Source organism: Adiantum capillus-veneris, chromosome 12 (assembly GCF_014529385.1).
Source record: "Adiantum capillus-veneris isolate H3 chromosome 12, ASM1452938v2, whole genome shotgun sequence".
In the NCBI taxonomy this organism is placed as follows: domain Eukaryota; kingdom Viridiplantae; phylum Streptophyta; class Polypodiopsida; order Polypodiales; family Pteridaceae; genus Adiantum; species Adiantum capillus-veneris.
The window spans coordinates 65,336,159-65,362,303 of record NC_140942.1 but is presented as its reverse complement, the minus strand read 5'-3'; the positions used below and the strand labels follow the sequence as shown (position 1 = coordinate 65,362,303).

The following is a 26,145-nucleotide window of genomic DNA, read 5'->3' as shown; positions in this document are numbered from 1 at the left end:
CATAATCCACTGTGTTGGCTCCATGTCTGTGAGGAAAGCATGTAAAACCTCCTGCAGCATCGGGAAATCTATGTAGGCCATTCAAGATGGCCAGTCCATGTGCAGTTCCCATGTCTATCAAGTGTCGTCCATACTCAGTATGTTCCACATCCTGTGGCAGTCTGGACAGGCCCGTCTCTACAGCATCCAATTCTCTCAGCATCTCCTCTTAAGTATCATAGAAGACTGTCTAATGATGGGCAGTCCTAGCATTGAAGTCCCCTAGAATGATAATGTCACCATCTCTAGAGAACTCCCATATGTCATCATCCAAAATAGAAAAGGGGTGCTGGCCTCTGGGTGATGCATAAACTGACGTGCTCGGGGGAAAGTAGCAAATAGAGATGTAAAGATATATGTCTGTCTCTGCTCTCGATCTCACCCACATGTACCTAGCCTGCTCATCCCTGCGGGCTATATGTATCAATGGTTGCAACTCCTCTCTAAATAACACTACCACTCCCACTGATCCCCGCCCTCTGTCCTCTGATCGTGTCTCTTGTCTGCATGCTGTCTCCCATTTGTATCCATTGATTTGAGGCATAGATTGCCCAGGGGCTTGATGTACCTCAGAGTAGAAGATGATGTCTCTTCCAGTAAAACTATCCTCAAAAGCACCTACATCAAGGCGCATGGATCCATTACAGTTCCAGGTGGCAACTTTGAGTGTGGTCCCATAGGTCTCGCACCGTCATGTGGAGCGTCGCTCCAGTATTACCACTTTGCCATCTCAGTAGAAGGCAATCTTGCCTTGCCGCTCTAATCTCCGGCGTTACTTCTTGCATATGAGCGATCTGCGAGAGGGTGAGATCATCTTCGAGACAGATGCACATCTTCTTAAGAGTTGGCCTTTTCTTCAAAAAGTCTTTCTTCGCTTCCATGGAGGGAAAACAAAGGATGAGCGCCCTTTCTTTCGAGGTTTGCCCATTGCTTCCATTTTTCTTGTTGCCCACCCTCCAAGCTCTTGTGTGCATCAACTCATGAACCCCCATTAAAGCCATGAGTTCTTTTATCTCTTTGTCCACATTATCTTTACTTTAAGGCCGCAAATTCTCAAATGTAAAGCGCGCACACGTCTTCTTTGCTCCTCCTCTACTGCCAGATTAATAATAGTGGGTGTGGACATGGACGTTATTTCCTTGCCTTTTCCTTTCTTGGCAACCTCGATCCATTTCAAGGCTTTATCCGCCTTCTGCTCAATCTTCGTAATAACATCCACCCAAGAAGTCATCATTTCTTTGTGTTGCTCTTCTCCCTCTTTGATGGCCAGTACTTGCTCCTTGATCGTGTTGAGTTCTTCCATTACTGAGGGTTGTAATTCTCCCTCTTCAAGTGTGTTTCTTGATCGTGCTTCAGCGAGCTCCGTCTTGAGTGACACAATCTCCTCATCCTGAGCCGTCACACGATCTTCCAGTGCATTTATCTTGCTTTCTTGGATCAACACACGTACTTCGAGCATTTTTTTGTGCCCAAAAGGTTGCGGTTCATCTTACTAATGGTTTTCGTCATATCTTCTTTGCATTTTTGGATAGCATCCTCTAAGGGGTCGATCTTATCGTTCTGCTTTCTCATGCTTAATCGCCGCCAAAACGAGAGCCTATGCGCACATGTGTTTCCACACTATGCATACATTTTCTCCCGCTTCAAGTACGCATTTTGCGTACCCCAGCAGTTTCAGTAAAATCTCTGGAAAACCAGCTGAGTGATCCCCTACGGAGCGCACGAGGATAGACTCCTGGGTAATGGTGAGGTCTTTAGAGTTGAGTGTAAGGAAGGAGGTGCTTTCCAGTATGTCGATATCGACGCACAATGAGAGAGAGAGAGAGAGAGAGAGAGAGAGAGAGAGAGAGAGAAGTTTTTAGCGTCGTAGGAACAATCCAAGAATGCACAAAATATGGATGTATATTGACCACATGAAAATCACAACATAGGACTAACCTGACACGTCTGGAGGGAGGAACGCAGGCTGCATGGCCCTCAAAACTTGATACCATACATTCTGCATTGATCAATAGTTGAACTGTTGAATAAAATGTGTTTAACAAATGTAAAGACTTAGATACAATCTAAACTGATAAGCTGGAAAAATACACCAATTTCTACCAAAAGCCTCCAAATACAATGAAACTAACACCCTGATTGCAAATAGAATTGAACAACAATAGATTACTACTTTTCATCAATGACTTTGTGCCACAACTAAAATAAGTCTCGATGCAAAATCTATGGGGCCTCGTAGTTGTACTGGGTGCTTGATGTTGCTATGACAAAAAAAATCATTTACAATCATTTGAATGTTAATGGATATTGCGCCAATTTGGCATCTTTAAATTACTGCCCAAAATGCTGCCAAAACTTTGTTTCTTTGGCATGAATTTCTCCATATACGGGAAATCAGAGTCAATGCCGGGTACCCTATAACCAAAGAGTCTACCAGAAACTCTGAACTTTCAGAAAACAAAATTCCAGCAGCTGAAGTTGGAAAGATCAAACTTCAAAGCAGGAAGCCCTTCCCTATGGGCATGGCTTGGTCATGTGTGTCAAGCTTCCTACCGAGGAAGGTACAGAATGCAAGCATGCAATTAAATGTCAGTACTTCATAAAGAGTCGCCGAGATGACAATACAATGTGTCGTGTTGCAAAAGGAACCAGTAGATACATAATTACAAGATCTCCATAACTACATCCTCATGTTTTGAACAAATATCAGCACTTCCACCGACTGGCCTTTGAAATGAAGCGATCTGAGCCACTAGTTCCTTTCTACACGGGTATATGTCAGTCAAAAAGCTTAATATAGTGGACATCCGCGTGATAATCGGCCCACTTTCTTAGTCCCAAAGCATGTTCCAAAGACACCCAAGATGTTGTCTTAGCCCCTCCTACAAAAAAACTAACTCTAATATGAAGACAAATTAAAACAGATGCTTATTTTATAGACACATTCTATAGATCACTTCAAAAATTAACATGCAAAGAGGGTGTCAATGAGCTAGCTTACCTCTTCATCCGGGTCTAATTCATCCATGTCAAGATAAGGTGTGCCTGTTGCAAGATCAGCAACAGGACCCTCTGGAGGTTGAAGGACGTTATGAAAAAAAATGTTGATAGAATCGTAATAAAATCTAGGCCTTGGCGAATTATGGTCCCCCTCAAATTTGATAATGTTTTTGTCACCCTGAACCAAATCAATTGCAGTTTTGAGAAGTTCTGAACGATAGAAGTATCAATCTACTTGACAAGCTTACATTAAAACTCATCAAAACTGATACTAATTGTCTGCTTATCCCACGACCCAGACAAAAAAAATTACCACATAGGCCTTGTAAATAAGATCTGAGTGGTGTGGTTGAATAAAAGAGTCTTCGGTAGCATGCCCAAACAGTGCAGGAATAAATGACTTCTTTGCAACCTGATTGATCAACAAAAACCTTTGCCAAGTTAATTAAGACAGCTGTTTACGCGTGCACATCTATTGGCATGCATGCTTGTGCGTATGTAAAGAGACATAGTTGTTGACGATGCAAAACTGAACAAGGTGCAGGAAGGACATTGAATTTGTGAAACAGGCCATAGTCCAGCTTTACACTAGCTTTAGAGATTAAAAAATACCTATCAGCACCATGTTATACATCTCGCAGATGGTTTGTGTCACAGCCAGGATTCATGAACACGTGATATTTGCAATTCTATTGCACAAATCTCCAAATCATTACCTCAATTGAGGATTGAACTTGGTAAACATGACAGGATAGATGTGTATGGCACATTTGTCAACTCTTACCACCAGGAGGTAGAGACTACGGAGCCATAAACTGTCAAAACATTGTCTACTAAGATCTTTGGGCGTGGTAACATTGCCTCATTCAGGAGGGTTTTGGACCACTATGACATGCCCTAAAGGTTAAGGACCAGAGATGCTTTGAGCATCTTCTTGCTAGAGCTTAGACACCACCAGGACATGCTTGTGAAAATATGAGATCAAGTAATATTGAGCCTTCTGCAAGAGTGTTATAAGAGATTTCTTCACAGACAGAACAATGCTGAATAGCTTCTATGATTTGCCCCACCACCCTCAAGAAGTTGCACTCTAAAGCTATGGCATTTGTCACTCCAGACCTCGACCCCTCAAGGACATGTATACGGCATCCCAACAATCAGCACACCAGAGCCATCATTTACCAGCCACAAGAGGAGCCTATATAGATATTACAGCCAATCTTTAATAAAGCATATAATAAGGAAGATAATGAGAGAAGCAATACCAACAGTGCGCTAGTACTTACAGGTATTTTCAATCCTGATTCTTGTTGCAATATATGGCAAGACATCTATAGCAAATGTACTGTATTGGGTTTCATAGGCCAGCTTTGGCAGACATTAATAGATCTTTATTTTCTTTTATCCACATGATTCAAAATAAACGCATGGCAGCATATGCCTAGGGTGGGTGGAAAATAAGAAAAAAAGATGGTGGTCAACTGGAAAAGGTGGAAAGAGCACGCAAAAAAAGGAGAAATGGTGGGAATTCATTGAACAAAGGTCAATTGCAAGGCAGAATATTCATAACAGCTCCTAAGAGTGCACAAAACAAGTTTCAAAAAGTTCAACTCTTGGATAGAACAGCAAACCTGAATAGCATCCAACTCTAAAATATCAAATCGGGCCTTCTTTTGAATTACTTTGCGCATGTACTGTATGGCTACCTTCAACTGAAAACCACCCAAAAAAAACATAGTTTACATATGAACTAGAAAAGGGGAGAGAGGACAGACAGCTCTGATGTACAAGTTAATCATATAAGAGAAAATGTTTACCGTGAATTTGGGAAGCCGAATCTTGTAAACATCAACAAGTTCCATCATCAGATCTACCAAGTTCGAAAAGGGACTATCTAGAACCATGCCTGCAATCGAAGGATCTTCCGCACCATACATAAGGCTGCCATCATCAGAACCTCACTTCAAAATATGAAACTGGTAAAATGATAGTGGAGTCTCGACATATACTTCAAGAGGTCAAGTCTGTTACCATGTCACGGCACCCATGGAACGACCCCACAGACCAATGCAGGAAACTCTTTTATCTGAACGCAAATGACCAACAACAGCCTTCAAATCATCTCTCTGTGTTGATGGTAAAAGCAAATATTAGAGAAGAATGTAGCAATACCATTTTCCTTTTTAAATGTCATAGTTCTTGATAAAGACATTTCTAACCTCATTGCAGCCAAGCGTCACATAGTCTCCCTCTGAAAGCCCAGAACCAGAGAAGTCGAGGCTAAAGACAGTTATATTGGAAGGAAGAAGAATGACAGCCGCTTCACTAGCATCAGCACGGCAGCCACTGCAGTTCACATGATTATGTGAATGCTCTTACAAAATACGATCCACTAGTACTAGACTTTTCTATCATAGTAAGAACATGATCCTAGACATAATGTGAATAGCCATTTAGTTCAGCACATTTGCAGTAGAGGGAAAATCGAAAAACGATAGGAATCTGAGGTGATACCCGTTGGCAGCAAACGAAAATGTAAAAGTTGGCACGGCCACCAGAGCGAGGCTGCGACAGCAGACGTATACGCAACAGCTGGTGCACTGGGGCGGATTCTTCGACGCCAGCAGGGCGGATGGAGGGAAGCGTTGGGGGGGGGGGGGGGGGGAGTTGGCTGTCCAGTAAGTTGGAGGGCGCCTGAGTTCACAGCGGCGGGCATCTGCCTGGATGGCTTAGCCCAGCAACAAGAAGTGTAGGTTTAATTTAATGAAGGCTCAAATCCCAGTCTCCCGTTTTTTTTGTAAGGGTAAGAGAAAAGGTAAGAGAGAAAATCATTTGGAGGCAAGGATGCGATCACAAGGAATCTCGATGATGTTTGAATAAAATGCAAAAGCTGCCAGTATTACTGTCACCAGCGTGTGACTACTATCTATCCTTTTTGCCGATTTCTTTCTTATTATTGATTTATTTTCACTTTTTGGAAACACCCCTCGGGAAATCTAACTGCCCTGCATTGCATAGCTAGTGTGGAACTGTCCAGAGGGAGTCCAGGCCTGAGGGCAAGAGAGCACTAAGGTTGGACAAGGACTATGGTTAGCCAAAGTGGGGTCATTGACTAGCCAAAGTGGAATCCTTTGCTACAAAGACTACAATTCAGTTCTGGATGTGGCCGCAGTGTACAAAGAGGGTCAGATGACCTAGAAAGATACAATGACAGCATCTCCTAAAATTTAGGGAGCTGCTATTTTGGGACCTGAAAATGTGTTTGCGTCATTACCTCCGGAATGACAAGGGGAACATTTTCTTACTCTGCCGTGAAGTCAACTGGGCAACCGGTTGGGAGATTTTTAGGCGGCAACCCCGAAATGGGAAAATGTTTGTAAATGTGTCAAGTGGCACCTTCTGGTGCACTTTCCTCATGCAACAAGAAGTGGCGCTGAATTTTAACCTGGGAGAGGCTCATTTTCAGATTTTGTCACAGGTTAAGAGCTATGGAGTGCTTGCTTTCCCTCTTATGCACAGTGCGGTGCCAGGAGTGATGCCCTGCACGCTACGCACTGCCCTCTCTCTCCCCTATGGCAGTATGTTATGCCCCACTAGTGGGCTTTTCAATTGACCAATGTACAGTTGTGTGGGTTCATGCACGATTGCCGAGGCAAGAGGATAAAACCATCTTGAGCCAGATGAATACCTACAAGAAGAGACTCCTTGATGTGATGCACTATCATCTTTGCCAAGATCTTGTATACAACCCGCATAGAGTGCTCGGCCTGCTTGGGAAATAATTTCAACAATCCTTCTTTCCAGGATATTGGCAAATTCTGCTTACTCCATGCAGCATTCATCATGTAGGGCAAAGGCTCTTTCAAGGGCTCCCAAAAGGAAATGAAAAATTTCCACTGTGAGGTCGTCCCAACCGGGGGAGCGCCATCGGCCGAGAGCAAGCAAGGCTGAATGCAATTCATGTTCAGTAAAGTTAACTTCCATGGCTTGGGCATCAATGGAAGAGAGAATTGATGCACCGTAGATAACAAACACTGTCGTGCATGATGAGTTTCAGCAGAAACTGAAGTGGAGCAGCAAATACTTTCCCAAAGTGCGAAACCATGGCATCAGCAAGGTCACGTTTAGAGGTTGTCCAAGAGCCTGAGCTACGCATAACCCTCTTGATGGTTTGAGAAGTCCTAGAATCATGCAAGTGCTTAAAAAAGTTGGTTTGAGGTGCAACCATTATCCACAAAGGCTATATGTCGAGCTCAAGTCTGCCATTTATCAAGTTTATGTTTATGTTGCAGGCGTACTCGGGCTTGACATAATGCTGTCAGCTCACCTTCAATCAATGACCGCACATCAGCCAAAACTTGGAGCTTTTGAGATACTGATTTGGCATCCTCAACATCTCCCGTAACGCATATAGTGCTTGCCATAATCTTGAATCACAGATTGCACTCGCACAACAAACAATACCAAGCAATATCCCAGTCAAGTCTAATCTTGCAAGATACGAGGATTGAGCATTATGCCGAAAGGTGTATCCGAAAACATTCGGATGCAATAGGCTCCACAAATCCAACATCTATGTGTGTGCAATAAAATTTGTCCAAGCCTGCAATTTCACACCCAACATGTGCGAATGATCTGTAGTGTTATCGGAAGATGCGGGGGTATTATTAAAATCACGACAAAGCAAAGCATTGGAGAGCCATGGATATGAAGACATATCATGCCATAAAGCAGCTCGTTGACCTGAGATTGTATGCGCATAGACCCCGCCAAATTCATACACCTGGCCGTTAATCATACATTGAACCACCATCCAGCGACTCGTCGGATCATTGTACGCAAGAGCTAGTTGCACCTCATGCCTAACCATCATTAAACTATCACAAATTGCTGACGTGTCAGGCCACTGAAGAACAGAGCCGGCTTGCAGATCCCGGCCAAGGGGCCTAAACCCTAAGTGAAGAAGCAGAAGCAGCAGAAGAAGTTTTACCAACTTGCAAAGTCTTGCCAAGTGGACTATTTTTAAAGAGAAGTTCCCGCTACTGACGTGGCAGTTGTATCAATTTTTGCAAAACGGGCGGCCTCATTTCAGCGCCAGCTTTTGGGCTAGTTGCTTCTGAGTTTCAAGCTTTTCATGTGAACTGCTTTTCAAGGCCAAGGGCCTTTAAATAAGTGCAAAGGGCTAAGTCTCTGGCACTCTTCAAGGTGGAGGTACAGAGCGCGAGTACCAGCATTGTACTGAGTGTTAGGAAATAGGACATAGCTAAGTAGATAATTGAGTAGTTTACTTAATGGAGAGAGATAATTTTCACACATGAGAGATTATAGAGGGGGGAGATTTGATTTGATTTGGTATTAACGTCTACGGGGGGCCAGAAATGACCCATGGGACCTCAAAGTGATACATAGTCTCCCCTCACGAGGGTGTATGGTGTGGTGTGTGTTATTCTCTTTTTGTGTTCCTATGAGTGTCTTTTGATGCTCAAGTATGCGGGTGAGGTATGTTCCGAGAGCTGTAGGGGAGGGGTCTGTCTTGGATAATAGGTCCGCAAAGGTAGAGCAACCGCTTAGAAGTGGTTGAAAATTAGCCCGGATGTGAGCGTATTCTGGGCATTCCAATGTCACATGTGCTTCATCTTCGGGAGCTTGCATTGTACATGATGTGCATATCCGTTTAGAAGCATCAATTTTTAGCCAGCCCTCTGTTTCTATTTTGAGCATATGTGACCTTGTGCGCATCAAAGAGATGGCTCTTCGTGCCACGTGGGGCATGGGTGTTCGTACGTGGGCCTGGGCTTCCATTGGGTTTGTGTTATAGCCTTCCCAATACTTTGTGTTGACATGCTTGCAATAGTATTCAAATTTCGAGCGGTGTTGCGTTGTCTTCCACTTGGTGTGGAGGCTATTTAGTAATGCAATTTCAAAATTCAGCATATGTTCTCCCTCCTTGCCCTCCTCAATAAGCATGTCCACATATGCTTCTACATTCCATTTAGCGAACCATTTCTTAATGTCCTGTATGAGGCTCGATGACAGAAATTTGCTTTTTTTTGTCTTTTGCGGCGCACATCCCGTTTCCCATGCAATGCGGGGGATTCGAGTAGTAGGCATCGCTTTGACCTTCATGATATACGTGTACATTTTTTGCAATGCTTTCATTTCTAGTGGTCTCTTGCCTGTCTCCAAGAGTAGCACAGAGTATGGTGTCGTCTTTTTGACCCCCATGTGTTGACATAGAAACTTTTTCTGAATTTTTTCAATTTCATTCCATGTGTGGGCTGAAATGCTTGCTCCCCAGATTTCCACTCCGTAGAGGATGGCTTGCACTACGCATGTCTCAAAAATGGTCTCTTTTATCTCCCATCTTACGTCCACGGGAAAGCAACCACTCAATGGCTTTAGTACTTCAAAACAAGAAGTAGATTACAAAGGGATTATACCCTTTTGGAGCTCCCATCTTACTTCACTCTCACCACTTCACATCAACTTCACAATGTAGGCACAATGCTTCACAATCCGTTTTTGTGTGTAGAAGAGGCCTCCTTTTATAGGCCAAAAGGGCTGCCCTCTCTCATGGCAGGCGGCTGTGTAGTCGCCCTTGTGTAGACAAGTCCAAATCGGACTATCCAATCCGCCCATGTGTGGTCGCCCTTGAGAAGACAAGTCCATCTTTGAAATCGGCCACCGGCCACTGATCATCGATCGGCCAATGAGTTACGACCAATTGTTTTCCGACCACTTTCCGACCGCCATCCAGCCATAATATTCCGGCGAAAATTTTGGATTCCGGCGGGTGATTTTTCTTCACGCACAATGGCTTCTCCTCATAACGGGTGCCTTACAAATGTGTGTTTTTAATACAGAAAATTACAAGGGGTAAATCAGCCTCCATACTTAACACTGAATTCAAGTAATATAAAGAAATACCAAAAGAGGCGCCAAGGTTTGGGGTCAATACTCTCTGGGGTGGAATTCCGCCACTCCGTGTTGCGTGTGCTCTCTCTCTTTCAGTTTCAGTTGTTGTTGAAGTACTAAAAGTCTAATCAGTCTGTTCTTTTCTATTGGCACGTGGTGCCCATCTTATGACAAAAACACATGAAAAGCTCATCAAACCAGCATACGCATTCCAGTAACCCGCAAAGTACAAGCATTGCCCAGCAAACTCATGTTGATTGTGTTCTTGCAAAACAACAATATCTGCCTTACATGTATGTACATAGTGCCAAGTTAATCGCCACTTCGCAAGGTTGCATAACCCGCGCACATTGTATGAAATGCATTTAACACAACTATGCATTCTAAGGATATGTACAAGGCAAGAGAAGAAGGTGACTACGTTGACGTGTCCATAGGCACATCAACATCAACCAACCGTGTTTCGACTATAGTATCCTGGAAGGGGAAGCAACACTAGCAAGGGATAGAGAAGCCCCATGAAGCATTGCATCTCTATAAGAGTGCACCACCTTATTCCATGCTTCCGCAAGTATGCGATGTCGGGGGATAAGTGTGCGAAAGGTGAGCCCGGAAGGCATCGGGCCCCTCGCTGTGAGAGGTGCGGGGAAAGAGGTGCAACAGACACAATTAACGAAAACAGAGCTCAAAACCAACAATTCGCTTAATACCAGTTAATCAACAGTATCCATGATTAATCAATCGTTAATGGAGGCTTTATGCTCCTTACAAGGTGGAACCTGGCTTAATCCAGGTGCTAATCAAGAAAATTAATAATGACCTGCTTTGTACTTCCTTCTGCTTCTTCCCGTTATGGCATAAGAACTTCGTCTTCCAATGGCCGTCTGTTTTGGCTTAAGATTTATGGCTTAAATCCCAGATTTGAATGGGTTTAGGCACGGCTAATGATTTAAGATTAGGCTGAAGGCTTAAGAATATGGCTAATGAGTTTGAGAATGGGCAAACTTGGCTTGGCTCCTAAGAGATTAGAGAGCTTTAGGTAGGATCCAAAGCTTGGCTTATGAGGTTAGGCTTAGGCCTCGCTTAAGGCACTTAATCATCAAGGCCCTAAGGAGATTAAGTTGGGATCGAATAATGAAGCATATCGAGGATTAGCTTGGCTTAAGCGAGATTGGAGCATAGGCTTAGAGAACATGATCATCAAGGATTAGGCTTATCTTAAGGAGGTTAAGTTAGGCTCGGCTAACGAAGCTTACGAAGCTTTAGCTTGGGTTCTCGAGCTTATGATCTCAAGGCCTGGATTAGTATAGGAAGTTTAATGGAAAAACGAGCTTAGGCTTGGTTTTGCTCAAGAGATTAGGCTAAGAGCTTATGATAATCCCATGAAAGAGTTTAAGTTTATGAGCTTAGGCAAAAAAAATCCCGGCTTAAGTGCTAGCTTAAGAGGTTTTAATGAAATCTTCCTAATAGCTTGCTCTTAGAGAGCGCTCAAGATTGAGAAGGGGAATTGAAAAAAATATCTGAATCCTTCCTCAAGGAGAGCCTCTTCTCCTTTTTATATGTTGCATGAGCCAATTCTTGCTAAAAAGGGGTCTACCCATTAGCGACCCCCCAAATGACGTGGCAGTGAAGGCCAACCAGCACGGAATCCGCCGGGACCAACTCCGAAATCATGAGCGCTAACGAGCTGATGCTTTCTCATTTCATACGCGTCATCGTTCTGACACCGGAGTGCGCTACGCGACTTCTTCTTCGTCTTCATGCGCTGCTTCAGCTCTGTTACACCATGGGTTTTTTACCCTTCCACACACAAAACTTCATTTAGTTGAATGGGCGGCCTTTAGATGGCTTGGGCGGGCGGCCAGCCTTATGTTTTCGGGCGGCCTTAGTTTAAGTGGGCCCTTGGCCATGGTTTGAAGGGCATCACCTTTGGCATACATATCGGCCGTAGCAATGCCAAGCGTAGCATGTTCTCGAGCAGCCACTGTCTAACATTATCATATCCCCGCAATCAATACACTCCATAAAATGACATTTAGGACTATGAGCTCATCAGTGCTTTTGTAATGGCACCACTTTTAGGCATACACGCCGGCCATCATCGTCAAGGCTCTCATTAGCCCTAAACTGACAATAACATCGCGAATTTTTTCTGCCCATATCAACATCCCGAAAAATGCCAAAATTACCCGGCTCAGTAGTGCGGACAATTGTCATTGGCCTCCAACCCTATTATCTGATCAAGCCGAACTCTGTCTGTCGAGCCATAAATCCCTGTAGGCCTCTCAAACTACGTAGTACGCATACAAACCCTGCTGAGGCTGCAAAATTCCCAGATAGCACTCCGACCGAGCTGACCAGACTGGTACGGAACCGGCCCCCAGTGCATCTTTAACGGCCAATAACTTGGCAATTGTGACTCCGATCACCAATTTGAAAAGACCGATGCCCTCCACAAAGCGAGCACTTCAGGTCCGTGCATTCATTTCATTTTTATCCCCTCAGTTGCAGTTGCCCAATCCGGTACGGCTCTGCAATCAATTCAAACTTTAAGCTGCCATAACTTCTTATCTGTAGCTCCGATTGACGAGCCGTAAAGACATGCCTGTAGAGCACTTCGAGTACTTCAACCTTAATCAATAAAATCCTTGCTATGATCACTTCAAGCATACTCACTATTTAGCATGACCAAGACATCTTTTGGCCCTTAGAGCCCCATCTGGCACACTTTTAGCTTAAAAACTGGCTTGTTAGCAAGCCCTTATAACTGCTGAATAATCATGTAGGATTCAAATACACCTGATTGGCATTCCTTTGCTCATTTTCTTGTCATGGAAGAGGAGCGGCACAACGGCGATTATCATTAAAGGAAGGGAGTCTTGCATCGCAGATTTCACAGCAAGGGGTACATAATTGTGAGGGGAAAGCAGCAATCGTACTTTAACGGTCTTGTTGGGGGTCTCCCAAGGAGATCTTTCATGCAAATCCACGAGCTTAACCTTAGTCCTAGTCTCTTGTGTAGTTGTAGCCTTTCCCTTGTTCAGAGTACTTGTGGAGCTAGCAGATTTGACTTTACCTTTATCAAGAGGCAGAGTAGTAGTCAAGATAGAGGTCCCAATAGAAGATGATCTAGGGTTAGAGACCTCTTTATGGGGTGGAATTGCAAGCTCTAGAACTACTGAAGGAGGAGGCTGCAAATTTGGCTCAAGACATTCAAATTGCATGTGACCAAATTTCCCACAGCAAAAACAAGAATTAGCAAATTTCCCCCATTTAACTTGAAAGGGCGTTTTCCAATGAGAGGGTCACCCGAGGGACAGTGATGCCTGCAAAGGTGGGAACGTATGTATCCCAAAGCACACAAAACCGATTCGTGTTTGCATAAAGTTTGAGAGGACATATCACCTTACCTTAGCGAGAAGCAAGCATAGGAAGAAAGTTTCACGATGTACGTGGGAAGTCAACTATCTCCACCCAAACTGGACACTTGTGGCGGATGAGGCTTTGATAGTCTTTAGTGAGGGCCAATGGCAGTACATGTGTCATCTATGTTCCAAAATACAAGGGAGATAATTCCAGTAACATGTTGCGGGCGTTAGTGTTTGCCAACAAAACCTCATAGAAGCCTCTGGCACCAAAATAAACTCCTCGGACTACCTGACGTTTAAGAAGGAAATCAACCCACTGGCCACATCCTGCACAGTGGACATCTTGCCCGGAAAAAACAAAATGATCGCATTGAGAGCCACTCAGTCCATGAGGGCTTGAACTGGAATAAGCACGTGGGGGGTTCCTAACCCTCCCAAGTATTCCTCGCATCCACAAAATCCTCGAGCAAGCAAGCTCAGATTTCGCACATTTCCCAGGACTCGGTGACCATTTTCCTGCACTTGTAAGAGCAAACGGTAGGCGATACAGAATCTCTCATACAACTTATCAAGAGCACCAATATTCTGGAGAGCTGGAGAGAAGCCTACTGAAGCGAACAAAGACCTTGCACCGTATGTACACCTAACTTTCAAGCTCTGTACAACTGCAAAGCTGCAAAGCAGAAACCCTACACCAATTGTCACACACTCACAATGATATGGAGAACTAAGAAGCTAAGCAGAGGAGTGCTGCTCCCAAATCGAACCCAGGAAACCTAAACACACACGTGCACACACCCACACTTACGCATGCGTAACAGCAGAGAAGGCAAATTGCAGGGCTGCAGGTTACTCGCTGGATAGTTCGCGCAGGTCACCTAGCACAGGGCAGAATGCGCAGGGCAATTCGTGCAGGGCAAAGGGTTCACGCTCGCCACGCACACACTACTACACACACACACACACACACACACACATTGGGCAAGTTTTGCAAACAAAGAGAGAGATGGAGAAATAAAGGGCAAGTGCAGAGGGCAAAGACGACAATAACTAGTTGTCGAAACCTCAAGGGTAGCCACAGGTGGCCAAGACTCTCCGCAAAGGCTTTTTTTTTTTGTATACAAGTGAGTAGAGGCTCCGCTTGCAGTGCACGCCCGCGCGCGCACACACACAAGGAAAGCACAAAATCCTTGCAAGACATCTAGCCATCTGTGTGTGCTAACATGCACGGTCACGCAAGTATTAAAAAAAAAAAATATGAACTTGTCGTGTCCCCTAGGTAGCCAGGTACTTGGGAAACAAAAAGTATTATGTATAAAAAACTGGAAAACTTAAAGATGGCATGATGGGCCATTCAAATGACAGGAGACGGGAATGGAGCTCTATTGCTCGGGGCTCAAAGTGCAGTAATATATGCATTGGGTATACAACCATTAATCTACCTAGCTCCATCCAGTGCCACAATGGGGGTGTAAGATGGTGCACATCAATATGGGTCACTGTAGAGCCTGGGATCCAACCAGTCATGTGAGCCTGTCCTGGGAATAGTACTGCTGACAAGTTCGGATCCATCATATCTTTTGAATGTAGTCTAGGGGTCTAGTAGCCAACTGCTCTTTGTCTCAGTCAAGCTCAAAGACTTGGACATGAGCTCTACTCTCCTCGAGCACTGCACCATAAAGTTTGGCCAATGTATAACCTATCTTGATAGTCTTCTAGTTGTAAGGATCCAGCATATCTTTAGTTTGTGGATAGGCACAATGGCGTGCATCACTGCAGGTAGGCCCTTTGTTAGTGCCCTAATGAAGACATACAGCAATAAAGGGGCTAGTGAGCTGGCTGCATAAACAAGATGTTCACTCTCAATACCTATGGGAGCTGCTGATCTCACGTCATGTCATGGCTGCATCTCTCCTTGTAAGTGGGTGGCATATACTCAATCTTGCACCTCCTCGGATGCATGCTGCTTACACCATATGCAGATCTTCATCTGTTAGCATGCCTCTCTGCGTAATAGCCCCCAGTAGTTCAGAGGTGTCTAAATAACTCCCTGCACTCATCTAGTCTCATGATCATACCATCGGTTCTTGGGTATGCTCCCTGGTCTACTTTTCTCTATACTATCGTCATGTTCCTCGATCTGAGTATATCTTGCTCTAACACAAGGCAATCTATCTCAGACTGTCCACCTGTAGTTTCAATCTGACCCACATACATGGCCTTTGGACACGTGCCACCACTTGAAGGTGCTCATGTAGCTCCTATTTGAAGCCTACTGCTATACCACCCAATCCTTCCATTGTACTCTCCCATTTGGTCTCTCTGTATCCCATTTGTAGCCCTCACTTTTGAAGCTGCCCACCTCTCGACTCCCATGTGTCTTTGTCCAGAGTATAAATTCCCACCCTTCCATATCTCCTCAATCCTCACACTGTGTGCCCAACCTGCTCCATTTCAGTTAAAGAACTCTTTCTTTGCAGAGAGGGTAGAGCCCACCTCGCTTTCTTTCAATGATTGGGCCTTTGGCATAACTGGCAGATGTAGAATAGTTCCAAGCACATTTATGCTCAGTTGCACAAGTTTAACCTCTAATTTATAGACATGTGGCTTTCAGCATACAACCTAGCCTATGGTTCCCTGCTCTTTACACAATGGACATACTGTGAGGTTTTCTTTAGGGCAAGATCTAGACTGAAATTCTCATATTGTCCACAACACAAACTGCCTCCAGCTTCATTAATCTTTTTCTGAGAAAAAAATGGGTGAAAGGGTTTCATTTGCAAATAAAACCTTTACTGTATTGCATCTCTTTCTCAAACTTTTGTTCAAAACAACTTGGATAGAAGACCCTTCTCTTTAAGGGTGAACTTCATTTCAATAGATTTTCATTTTTTACATCTAGAAAATTTGAAATTCTCTCTAAACTATGAGCCTTCTTTCAATATCGCATCTAGGACAATACATACACAACCAGGAAATATGTTGCAACAAGTGAAAAAATGAAAGATTTGGACCTGTTTCCATGGCAGTATATTACACAAGGTAGTGGCTTTTCTTCAGTCGTAGGAATAGGCAAGTAGTGACTGCACTTTAGTTTATGGCCTTGGCTGTTGGTGACCTGTAAAAAAGTGGTTTGAAGAAGGCTTCATCTTCATCCAAAGACAATACAAGAATATTTGAGCTCCCTTGTGAGGTTTGCTATATGGAGTTGTGAGAACAAAGTTTCTTCAGATCTATCTCTCAGCAAGAGTAAGCTACAGACTACTACCTATGCCTGATAAAGTTGTTAGCATTGTTTATAAAAGGTTTCCTTTTCATAAAGTTTCTGTGTACATGTACATTATTACAAGACTGTCATGCTAACCTCAACACTACGTGAGAGAAATTATCGCAGTGAAATATCATGGAGACAAACCTCTAAGTCTTCCCGTTGATACCTGCGTCCTCTTAGTGGAAACTCTGGTTGTAAAAGATCACGAGCAGGGTCATACTCCGCCCTACAAAACCAGTATAAAAGGTAAGTCCATGAACACATTACAGAACGCAGGAAGAAGACAAAGAGGTCATGCAATCCCAATCATATATCTGTGACCTTTTAATCCACCGAGGTACTTATGGACTACGCAAAGTACCTATTTCAAATAAAGACCAGCAATTATGATATAAGCATCCAAAATCATCTTCACTTGCACACTTGCTCTGTATGCAACATGGACATGCTACAATGACCTCAGAGCCAAGGTAATCCAAGAAAGCCTAGGGGATGATGTCTGCTAATAACCCATTGGTTTAGTTTCTGACCCTGAATAACTTTCTTAGCATAAACGATTCCACAATTGGCACTGAAGAGATGTAGAAAGTTCATTAGTCCAACATCCTCTACCACTACATTCTAAAGTACCATCATGATCCATAAAGCCAAGAAGTCTTCTATGTTCCAAGCAATTGAAAAACTAGGGGACTTCGATGCTGAATCCATGACCTCAGCTTTGTCTGTCACAATGCCAAAAAAGAAAATGGATATCATGAAATTCCGCATTGATAGTGTGGAGATGGCTCTCACTCACAATGCAATGGAAGGGATCGTGATTTGAGAGCACAGGGCGAGGGAAACCGCGCACATGAAAGAGGGGAGAAAGGGGGGGCGGGGGTTCAATTTCGGCGATGCAGAAGCGTAGGGTTACATAGAGAAAGAGAGAGATTGCTCAAACCAACCAACTTGCCAATGAATTAGATGATTATATAATGGGGCCAAAAAAGAAAATGGATATCATGAAATTCCGCATTGATAGTGTGGGAGGTGGCTCTCACTCACAATGCAATGGAAGGGATGGTGATTTGAGAGCACAGGGCGAGGGAAACCACGCACATGAAAGAGGGGAGAAAGGGGGGGCGGGCCGGGGGGGAGGGGGTTTCAATTTCGGCGATGTAGAAGCGTAGGGTTACATAGAGAAAGAGAGAGATTGCTCAAACCAATCAACTTGCCAATGAATTAGATGATTATATAATGGGGGCAAAGAGCTCCTTATATACTAGCTTGGGAAATCTTAAGTACTCCAAGTCTTGACCCGGTATCATGTCAAATAAGTAAAATAAATACCTGATAGACAAAATAAATAAGAGGATCACATTGGGAATTCACTTCAAATGCATAAATTTATAACACCCTCTCTTCATCTCATAGTGGACATATCTAAGAAGATCAAGTTGATGAAGAAGCTACCATGGGCACCCCAACAAAGGCCTTCTACTGGATACACCTCAGATTTGCACCCACCAACCTGTCACCGAAAAGAATGCCATCTTGAGAGCCAGCTGCCTCATAGAAAGTTGAACTATAGACTACACTACGTCCAAAGATCCCCATTCGTGAACTGTCACGTCCAAGATTTACAAGATAATGAACTTTGGAACACACCCTCTCCATAAACCCGCCAACAACAATCGATCACAACATCCCATAGTTGTTTATATATACGTCGTGTTGGTTCCTTGCCAGATGCAATGTACTTTGAACTTCGACACAAGAGTTCAAACACCGATGACTTAAACTCCTGCACATAGGTCCAAATCAAGTATTGGGAGCTCAACTTGCCACTCATGTGTCTCTCCTGGCTGAAGCATGTTGCAACAACCACCAACAAACTACAAAGCTAGAAATTTTGCCAACATAGTATGTGCCATTCCAGCAAATTGCGTCGAGGCCCTGGTAAAATCATTGCCACTGATGTTTGAGGCATGTTGTGGCAACCACCAATGAACAAAAAAGCTAAAACTTTTGCCAGTGTAGTCTGTGCCATACTGGCAAACTCCGTTGAGTCCCTGGTAGACTCACAATCACTGATGTCCTTATCTAGCTTACCTTTGCCTCTGTCTAAGGTGCTAAAAAATTGCGTACTTAGGCATTTGAATTTACATAGTTACCCGGGATGGGAAATCGGAACGAGAACAGGCATGAAATGCCATTCCAAGACACGCACGTCTGAAACACGAAATGGGGATTCAAAACAAGAACGGGAATGGAGACCTGAAAATACCCATTCCCTGTAGCTATGATTTGAAATCAAGACAAGTGGATCCTCATCTCCCTTGGGTTACTATCAAGAGAGATGCAATTTTTTCGTAGGCGGAAACTCTCACCTTGTCAATAACAGCAAACTCCCTTGTTGACTTTGTAACCGGCCCGTAGGGCGGTAGGCGTTGGCTTTCACCCGAAATTCTTTACTTTATACACACACACAGAGCACTTTGCAAAGAGAACCTGTAATGGGAATTAACACTTCAACTCACACACGGCTCGGAAGCTAGAATGCTCCGAGCAGACGCCGACAACCTGTAGGCCCCAAAATTGGCGCCCCTTTCGGTATTTCTTTATTCTTTAGGAGGGTAGATTACAAGGTAAGGTCCTGGGAATCCTTCACGTGTATCCACCTAGATACCATTTGATTTGGCCAAATTTCGGCAGCATAACAATCCCAAAACTTGCGCGAAACCAATTCCCCTGCTGGAACTCGCTTGCACTGTCGTATACCCTTTGATTCCTGTCCAAAAACAGTAAATTCAGCACGCTGTATTTACTGGTTTTTGCCCTGTTCTCAGCCCCAAACAGTCCCCTAACTGTCCTCTGCCAGTGGGGCACGATTCCCAATGATCCTGGCGTCCGTACGGCTGAAAAACAGTGAATTTACAGCGCATACACAGCGCTGATTTTGCACCTGTACGGTGAGGTTATGACCCTCACCAGTGCCTGCTTTGGAGCAGCAGCTAGCTACCCCTGTTCCTGCTCAAGGAGGCTCTTGCCTCAGCACAAAAGCATGAACCCACACAACTGTACATCAATCAAATGAGTAGCCCTCTTGTGGGGCATCACATAACTGCACGTAGGGGAGAAAGAGAGCAGTATGTAGCGTGCGGGGCATCACTCCCGTCACCATACTGTGCATAGAGGGCAAGGTAAGCATTCCATAGCTTCTGTACCTGTTGCAATCCGCCTGTGGCTGAAAATGGCGCCCCCTTTGATGATATGCAGCTCGTTTTTGCCTCCCAGAGTGGCAGAATCGCTCACAAGCTGACACGTCGCCCAGTTTCCGAGTTTGGGCTTTCCCTGCTAAAAATATCTCAACTGGTGCGTCAGTTGACTTCGCGGCAGAGTTGTAGAGTGTTCCCCTAGTCATACCGAAGGTAATGACGCGAACACATTTCGTGGCCCAAAATAGCAGTTCCCTAAATTTTAGGAGATGCTTCCGTTGGGCTCCCACTGGTCTTCTGACCATCTATCCTCATTGGGACCGCATCCAAAAATGCAATGTGGCCCAACTGTCGGATACTTTTTGTTGGTAGTCCCACCTTGACTTTACGCCTTAATTGAGTTCACTTCCTAGTATCCACCAACTTGCTAAGTGCGACGGGGGGACCTATATGATCTTGCTCTGAGCCTAGACATCCTCTTACCATACGAATTCCAGTGCCGACCACTTCCCGTCTGCGGGTGAATCTACCGTTCACATTGGCCATACAATGTCCGACCGTTTGCTACTTCAAAAAGAGGGTCTCAAAATAAATAAAATAAACCCCATTGGAAAGAAACCAACAACCAAGGTTAGCAGTTGCCACATCTCTGTGACATGGTTAATAACTGCCACGTCCTCGTGACAGACTTCGCAAGTTTTGAGACAATTGACTCACTACTAATCAATGCACTTTCCATAACCAAGTAGGAGATCAAAGAGTTCACTGGAGGCTGAAACGTTTCAAAAGACTTCCTTCTACTAGCCAAAAACGCAATCGTTGAGAGCCTCCAAACAGGTAGCGTGTCAAAACGCAACCGTTCTAGGAAGGAAACGCAAGCCAATTCTAATAGTGTCACGTGAGCATGGAGAGGTGTGCCACGTGGACATGCTTCATCAACTTCCAGAGCCAATTTCCTTAGATAGGAGTGTCAAGAATCTTAGCAGGATTAGTATCGGCAATTTTGTGAGCCTGTTTGCAGAACCTGCATGTTCGGACAAGTCCACTAGAATAGGTTTTTCAATTTTGGAACCCTCTTGCATAAATAGATTGTACAAGCGTTTTGACAAATGTTATTAACCTTCGGTGGGCATCTGGCATGACGGGCATGTGATTTTTGTCAGAGAAATTCAACGAGCCATCCCTCACGTCAATCTGATTCCCAGATTGATAGATGTACGATAGTTTCACCCAGAAACTTGGCCTGGACAAGTTTATTAATAAATCATTTCAAATTGTTAATTTTTAAACTTTGTCTTGCAAATTTGCCCTACACAAGTCCTATGAAGTTCTTAAGCAGAATTTTCACTTGTAAAGGGAGCAAGAGACCCAATGTTTTGCCATTAGAGGAGCCAGCGCCAGATATAGCCTCAGCAATTTTGCTCCACATCACAGATCAGCCCAGCGTTTTCCACAAGCAGCAGATCAGCCCAGAATTTTCAGTTTTCAGTTTGCCAGAGACCGCGCAAATTTGCGAACACTATCTTCCCTACTACAGCCCGGACCTTCGATAGCCCATTGAGCCTCTTCTTGTCCGTTCCCTCGCCCTGTCGAGTGCTCCAATTGTTGTCCATTATCGGCTCCATCATCATCTGCCTTTCCAGCCCTGCTTTACGCGACGGACCAGCTGCGTTTTTGCTGCCAGATCTGTGTTTTTGCAGCCAGCTTTCACCCCTTCATTCCTCTTACATCGAGAGCGCAAATCAGCCCCAGATCTACACCTTGGAGGCCATCAGCAATCCCACATCGAGAAGGATCCAAAGGTGCATCAAATCAGCCCAAGAGGTACTTCATTTGAAGGGTTACTGCAGCGAAATTCCTCATTCGAGTCAATAGAGTCTGCATTGATGTCACGTGACACATCCCAACCCTATGTGTCCGTGGACAAGCTACACCATAACAGGATTTCCGTCAAGTCCAATCGAGTTAGATTAGAAGTGATTTGGCACTTTTGTGAGTCTATTCGTAGACCGTGCATGCCCAGTAACTCAGTGTAGATGCATATCCTCTGGTTGCACATTGCATAAGCATAAGCATTTCCATCAGAGTCAGTTTGGGGATTTTTCAGATGACTTTATCCCATTTTTCCCTATTTTTGACATTTTCACTTATTTATTAAGTGACTTTTGTTGGGTACTCCGTAGGGCAAATTGGGTAAGTTAATATATAAGCAAACCCAAGTTAGCACAAATTGGCAGATGAGCAAAGGCACAACAGGCTTCCCCAAGCAACAGGTGTCCCTCCCTCTCTCAGCAAGACCCTCTCCAATCCCTTGGCGAGGCCACTCCTTCCACCAGCGTTTTCAGCCATCGTCATAAGGATCCCTTTCCTTGGCGCTTCTAGAGCCAGCCATCGCCATCCCTCAACCTCTCTTGCCTGGCGTTTTCACTCCCAACTGGCAGCAGCCCCCAAGATCCCACTAACGCTAGCCTTGCCTGATATTCAGCAGCGAATTCAGCCATTAAAAACGCATCATTAGCCTGCAACCAAACCAGCGTTTTTACCATCAGTTCAGCCCTAGAAAAACACAGCAACTCTCAGCGTTTTCAGCAGGGAATAGCCATTCCAAAAACACAGCTTGAACCCCTTGAACTCAGCGTTTTATTCAGCCCTAAACCATCAGCAGAAACAGGGAATTTCAGCCACGAGATCAGCCCCCAAGATCACCCGATTCTCAGCCCTTAAGCCCTTGTGAACAACAGAGACAAGAAGACCCAATCAGCCCTAGAGTCATCCCCGCCGTCGTCGTCGTCGTCGACATAGTCCAAATTGCATCAGTCCATTGCATTCGCATTGTACACCTTTGTGCAATCAAAGTAGACCACTCTTGCCGACGAGAGTGGGGCCTTCGGAGGAGGGTTTTACAACCTCTCGGGTGTCGTATCTCTTCTCTCTCCTTCTCTCAGTCTCATTCACTTGCACGCACAATATCCACTCACTTTGTTCGTGATCATAGCACTCTCCATAAGACGAAAAGCTCTCTTTCCCTAAGAACTAAAAGGAACCTTGAGCAATAAAGATCACTAATCTTGACAAAATACAACATTCATTCTGCTACACCTTACATTGGTATCAGAGCTTTGGAAGTGTTCTGCATTACTCAAGGAAAGAACCACAAGAATTTTTTTTGCTTGTTGCGGTCGCACGAACCCAAGTTTACTTGGGCGTGGCGATTCCTAATCGTGTTTTGTTGAAGAGTGACAAGAATCCCAAGAAAGAAGGGCTTGTCCAGCCTCCCCTTGTGTCTCTTTTCACTCATTGAGAGCGGACCGTGCACTTAGCGGCCGGCCAATCGACGTGAGGTGGGAAAAAGCAACCTTGGTGTGAGCGCAAGGCCGCCAAGGGGTGCGCCCGCAGAAAGGAGTAGAACTCGGGTGAAGAGAAGATCCTTCTCCAACGCGATTTGCAAGCGAAAGAACACCTCAAGAACCTCAAGATTCTCAAGAACCCAAGATTCTCACGAATCAAGGACCCTCAAGAACCCAAGTTCCTCGCGAGCTTATGACCCCAAGATTATAGTGCATGGTCGTCACCCGAAGCGGAATGGATACTTCGCATACAAGTGATGAGCATGAGAGAGGCGACGAATACTCGTCCCCACCCAGAGAGGATTTCTTCAACCCTCCCCCTTCGCCATCTACGCCAAACCCTATGGAGGCAGTGGTCAAGCAAATGATGGCCATGATGGATAGACAAGAAGCAAATCGCCTTGCTCAGGAACGTGAGCGCCTTGCTCTTGCCGCAAAACAAGAAGAAAATCGACTTGCGTTTGAACGCGAGCGCGATGAACGAGAAGCTCAAAGGGAGATTCGCCATCAAGAATTTATTTCCCACATGCTAGCCTCGAAGATCGAACCACCCAAAGATCGTGGGAGTTCCTCTAGTGGTGCAAGCCACGATGCGGAGTCCAACAACCCAGTCACCGAAAAGTTGACTTTCAGTAAGTATGATGGTAAGATGGATGCTACGGTAATTCATTCTTGGTTGCATCAATTTAATGCTTATTTTGCGACAACTAAGAAAACAAGAAATAGCAAAGTTTTGACGGCAGCTATGTACCTTGCCGGTGATGCCATAAATTGGTACCATGAATCGCAAGAGGCACAGCTAGCCGCGCACCTAGGGGCAACCGACGATTTCACGCCCCTCTCTTTTAGTTGGGCTGAATTCTAAGACAAGCTCAAGGCGCGGTTTATGCCACCTCAGTACCTCGCACGATTGAAAGAGGATTGGCGTAATCTCAAGCAACATGGTATGCCAGTCATGTCTTTTTCTAACCGTGTTTTGCAACTAGGCACTCAATTATGCAAGTCGGATGATGAGCGCAAAGAGGCTTTTCTCTTTGGGTTAAACGAATACATCAAGTTTGATGTTGAAGTCTTTGACCCCGCCGATCTCAACAAGGCGGTAGCAATCGCTCTCGCCCAAGAGATAAGCACAACAAGGGAAAGCCTAAGGAGAACAAGTCTTCTCAAGGGACATCTCAGAATTCTCAAAACACACAAAATGGTAAGAACGGTAAGAATGGTAAGAATGGTAATTCTTCTAGCTCTTCTTCCTCTAATTCCTCGGAAAAAAACTCTAACAATGAATCTAAGGGTAAAGCTAAAGCACCTGCAAAACCTAAGCTAACCCCTAATGAAAAAGCTTCACAAAGAATTATAGGAGGATACATCACGGCTGAAGAACAAGTGATTTATGCTAAAGAAGGTAGATGTTTTCAATGTCATGTCAAGGGTCACATTAAGAAGGCTTGTCCTAAGACAATCCCACCTAAAGAACCAAAGGCACCCACAACTACCACAAACTCTGTCACAACACAACCTGCATCTTCTCAGGACTCTGACACACACATTGATGAATCTCTCATGAAGTGTTATGGTTATGTAAAAGGACAGCATTTTATCATATTGTTTGATCCAGGCAGTATGCATGATGTGATTAGTCCCCCTCTTGTTGAGAGAGCCCACCTAGAGGTTAGTCAGAAATCTCCTCTCGAGGTTTCTGGGTTCGCTCCTAGTATGGACTCTCTCATCACGAAGGAGTGCCTTGATATGATGTTTACCGTTCAGCAAGCTTCTCTTCGTAGGAAATTTCTTGTGTCTCCTCTCTCAGGATGTGATATGATTTTAGGCATTAAATGGTTTCGTGAACTTGATCCTGACATTAAATTTAGTGCTAACACGATCACTTTACATTCCGATACTGATTCCCCCCTCATCATTCGTGCTGAGGAGGTCTTGCATTCTTTGCCTCTCATCTCGCATGTGCAGGTAAAGCGTGAATTACGACGAGGAGCACAAGCGGCACTCATCTATGCTGCCACAGTTTCCCACAGCATTCAGGCTCCACGTAAGTATTCGGAGTTGTTTACGAAATTTAAACATCTCTTTTTGTAGGATGATCTTCCACCTCGTCTCCCACCGGAGCGGCCGAAGGACCATCGCATCGAGCTTATCGAGGGAGCGTAGCCGATTAGTAAGGCTCCCTACCGTTTAAACAAGTCACAGGAGAAAGAGTTAGAGCGACAACTCACGGAGTTGGTGGCTAGAGGATTCATACGTCCTAATGTAAGTCCTTTTGCTGCTCCTATTTTGTTCGTTCGCAAGAAGGATGGTTCGTCTCGTTTGTGTGTTGATTACAGGGCATTAAACAAGATGACCGTCAAGAACAAGTTTTCGATGCCTCGCATTGAGTATATCTTGGATAGGCTCAATGGGGCAAGGTTTTTAGCAAGGTCGATCTCAAAAGTGGATACCATCAGGTACAGGTATTCAAAGGCGACATTTTCAAGACCGCCTTTCGCACCGAGCGAGGGCAATGGGAGTATATTGTTATGCCTTTTGGATTGACAGGAGCCGTGGGTACGTTCAATCGTCTCATGGTAGGTCGTTTCGGCGATATGGTAGGTGTATGTGTGTTCATCTTTTTAGATGATATTCTCATTTTTTCTGCATCGTGGGAGCAACATGAATTAGATGTTGAAAGGGTACTAACTCGTTCGGATGAGTGTCAGTTGTACATTGCAGCTAAGAAGTCTGAATTTTTTCTTACTGAAGTCACTTATCTGGGTTATATCATTTCTGCAAAAGGCGTCAAGCTAGACCCCGCGAAGGTGGAACAGGTTCGTAATTGGGATTTGCCCAAAACTGCATATGATGTGCGTTCTTTTCTTGGTTTATGTCAAGCATATAGTTCGCACATAGAGAATTTTGCACGCATTGCTACACCTATGACTGATGTTTTGAAAGGGGTAAAGACTCGCCGTCAGCGCGTAGACTTGCCCGAGGCAGCCATTGAGGCTTTCGCAGCTCTC

The 26,145-nt window shown here is 44.6% G+C and overlaps 1 protein-coding gene across 1 annotated transcript in view; it reads right to left on the bottom strand.

Annotated features, from left to right (window-relative positions):
- Positions 1–26,145, bottom strand: part of LOC147445845 (uncharacterized) — an 81,982-nt gene that overhangs the window by 41,989 nt on the left and 13,848 nt on the right. Inside the window, exons 3-11 of the mRNA XM_086525219.1 lie at positions 16,738–16,819; positions 16,337–16,440; positions 5,259–5,385; positions 5,071–5,165; positions 4,857–4,980; positions 4,671–4,751; positions 3,353–3,451; positions 3,041–3,217; positions 1,978–2,038 (exon numbers count right to left, since the gene is read on the bottom strand). Coding sequence (XP_086381345.1) covers positions 1,978–2,038; positions 3,041–3,217; positions 3,353–3,451; positions 4,671–4,751; positions 4,857–4,980; positions 5,071–5,165; positions 5,259–5,385; positions 16,337–16,440; positions 16,738–16,819 — 950 coding nt within the window. The remainder of the gene's footprint in view (positions 1–1,977; positions 2,039–3,040; positions 3,218–3,352; positions 3,452–4,670; positions 4,752–4,856; positions 4,981–5,070; positions 5,166–5,258; positions 5,386–16,336; positions 16,441–16,737; positions 16,820–26,145) is intronic.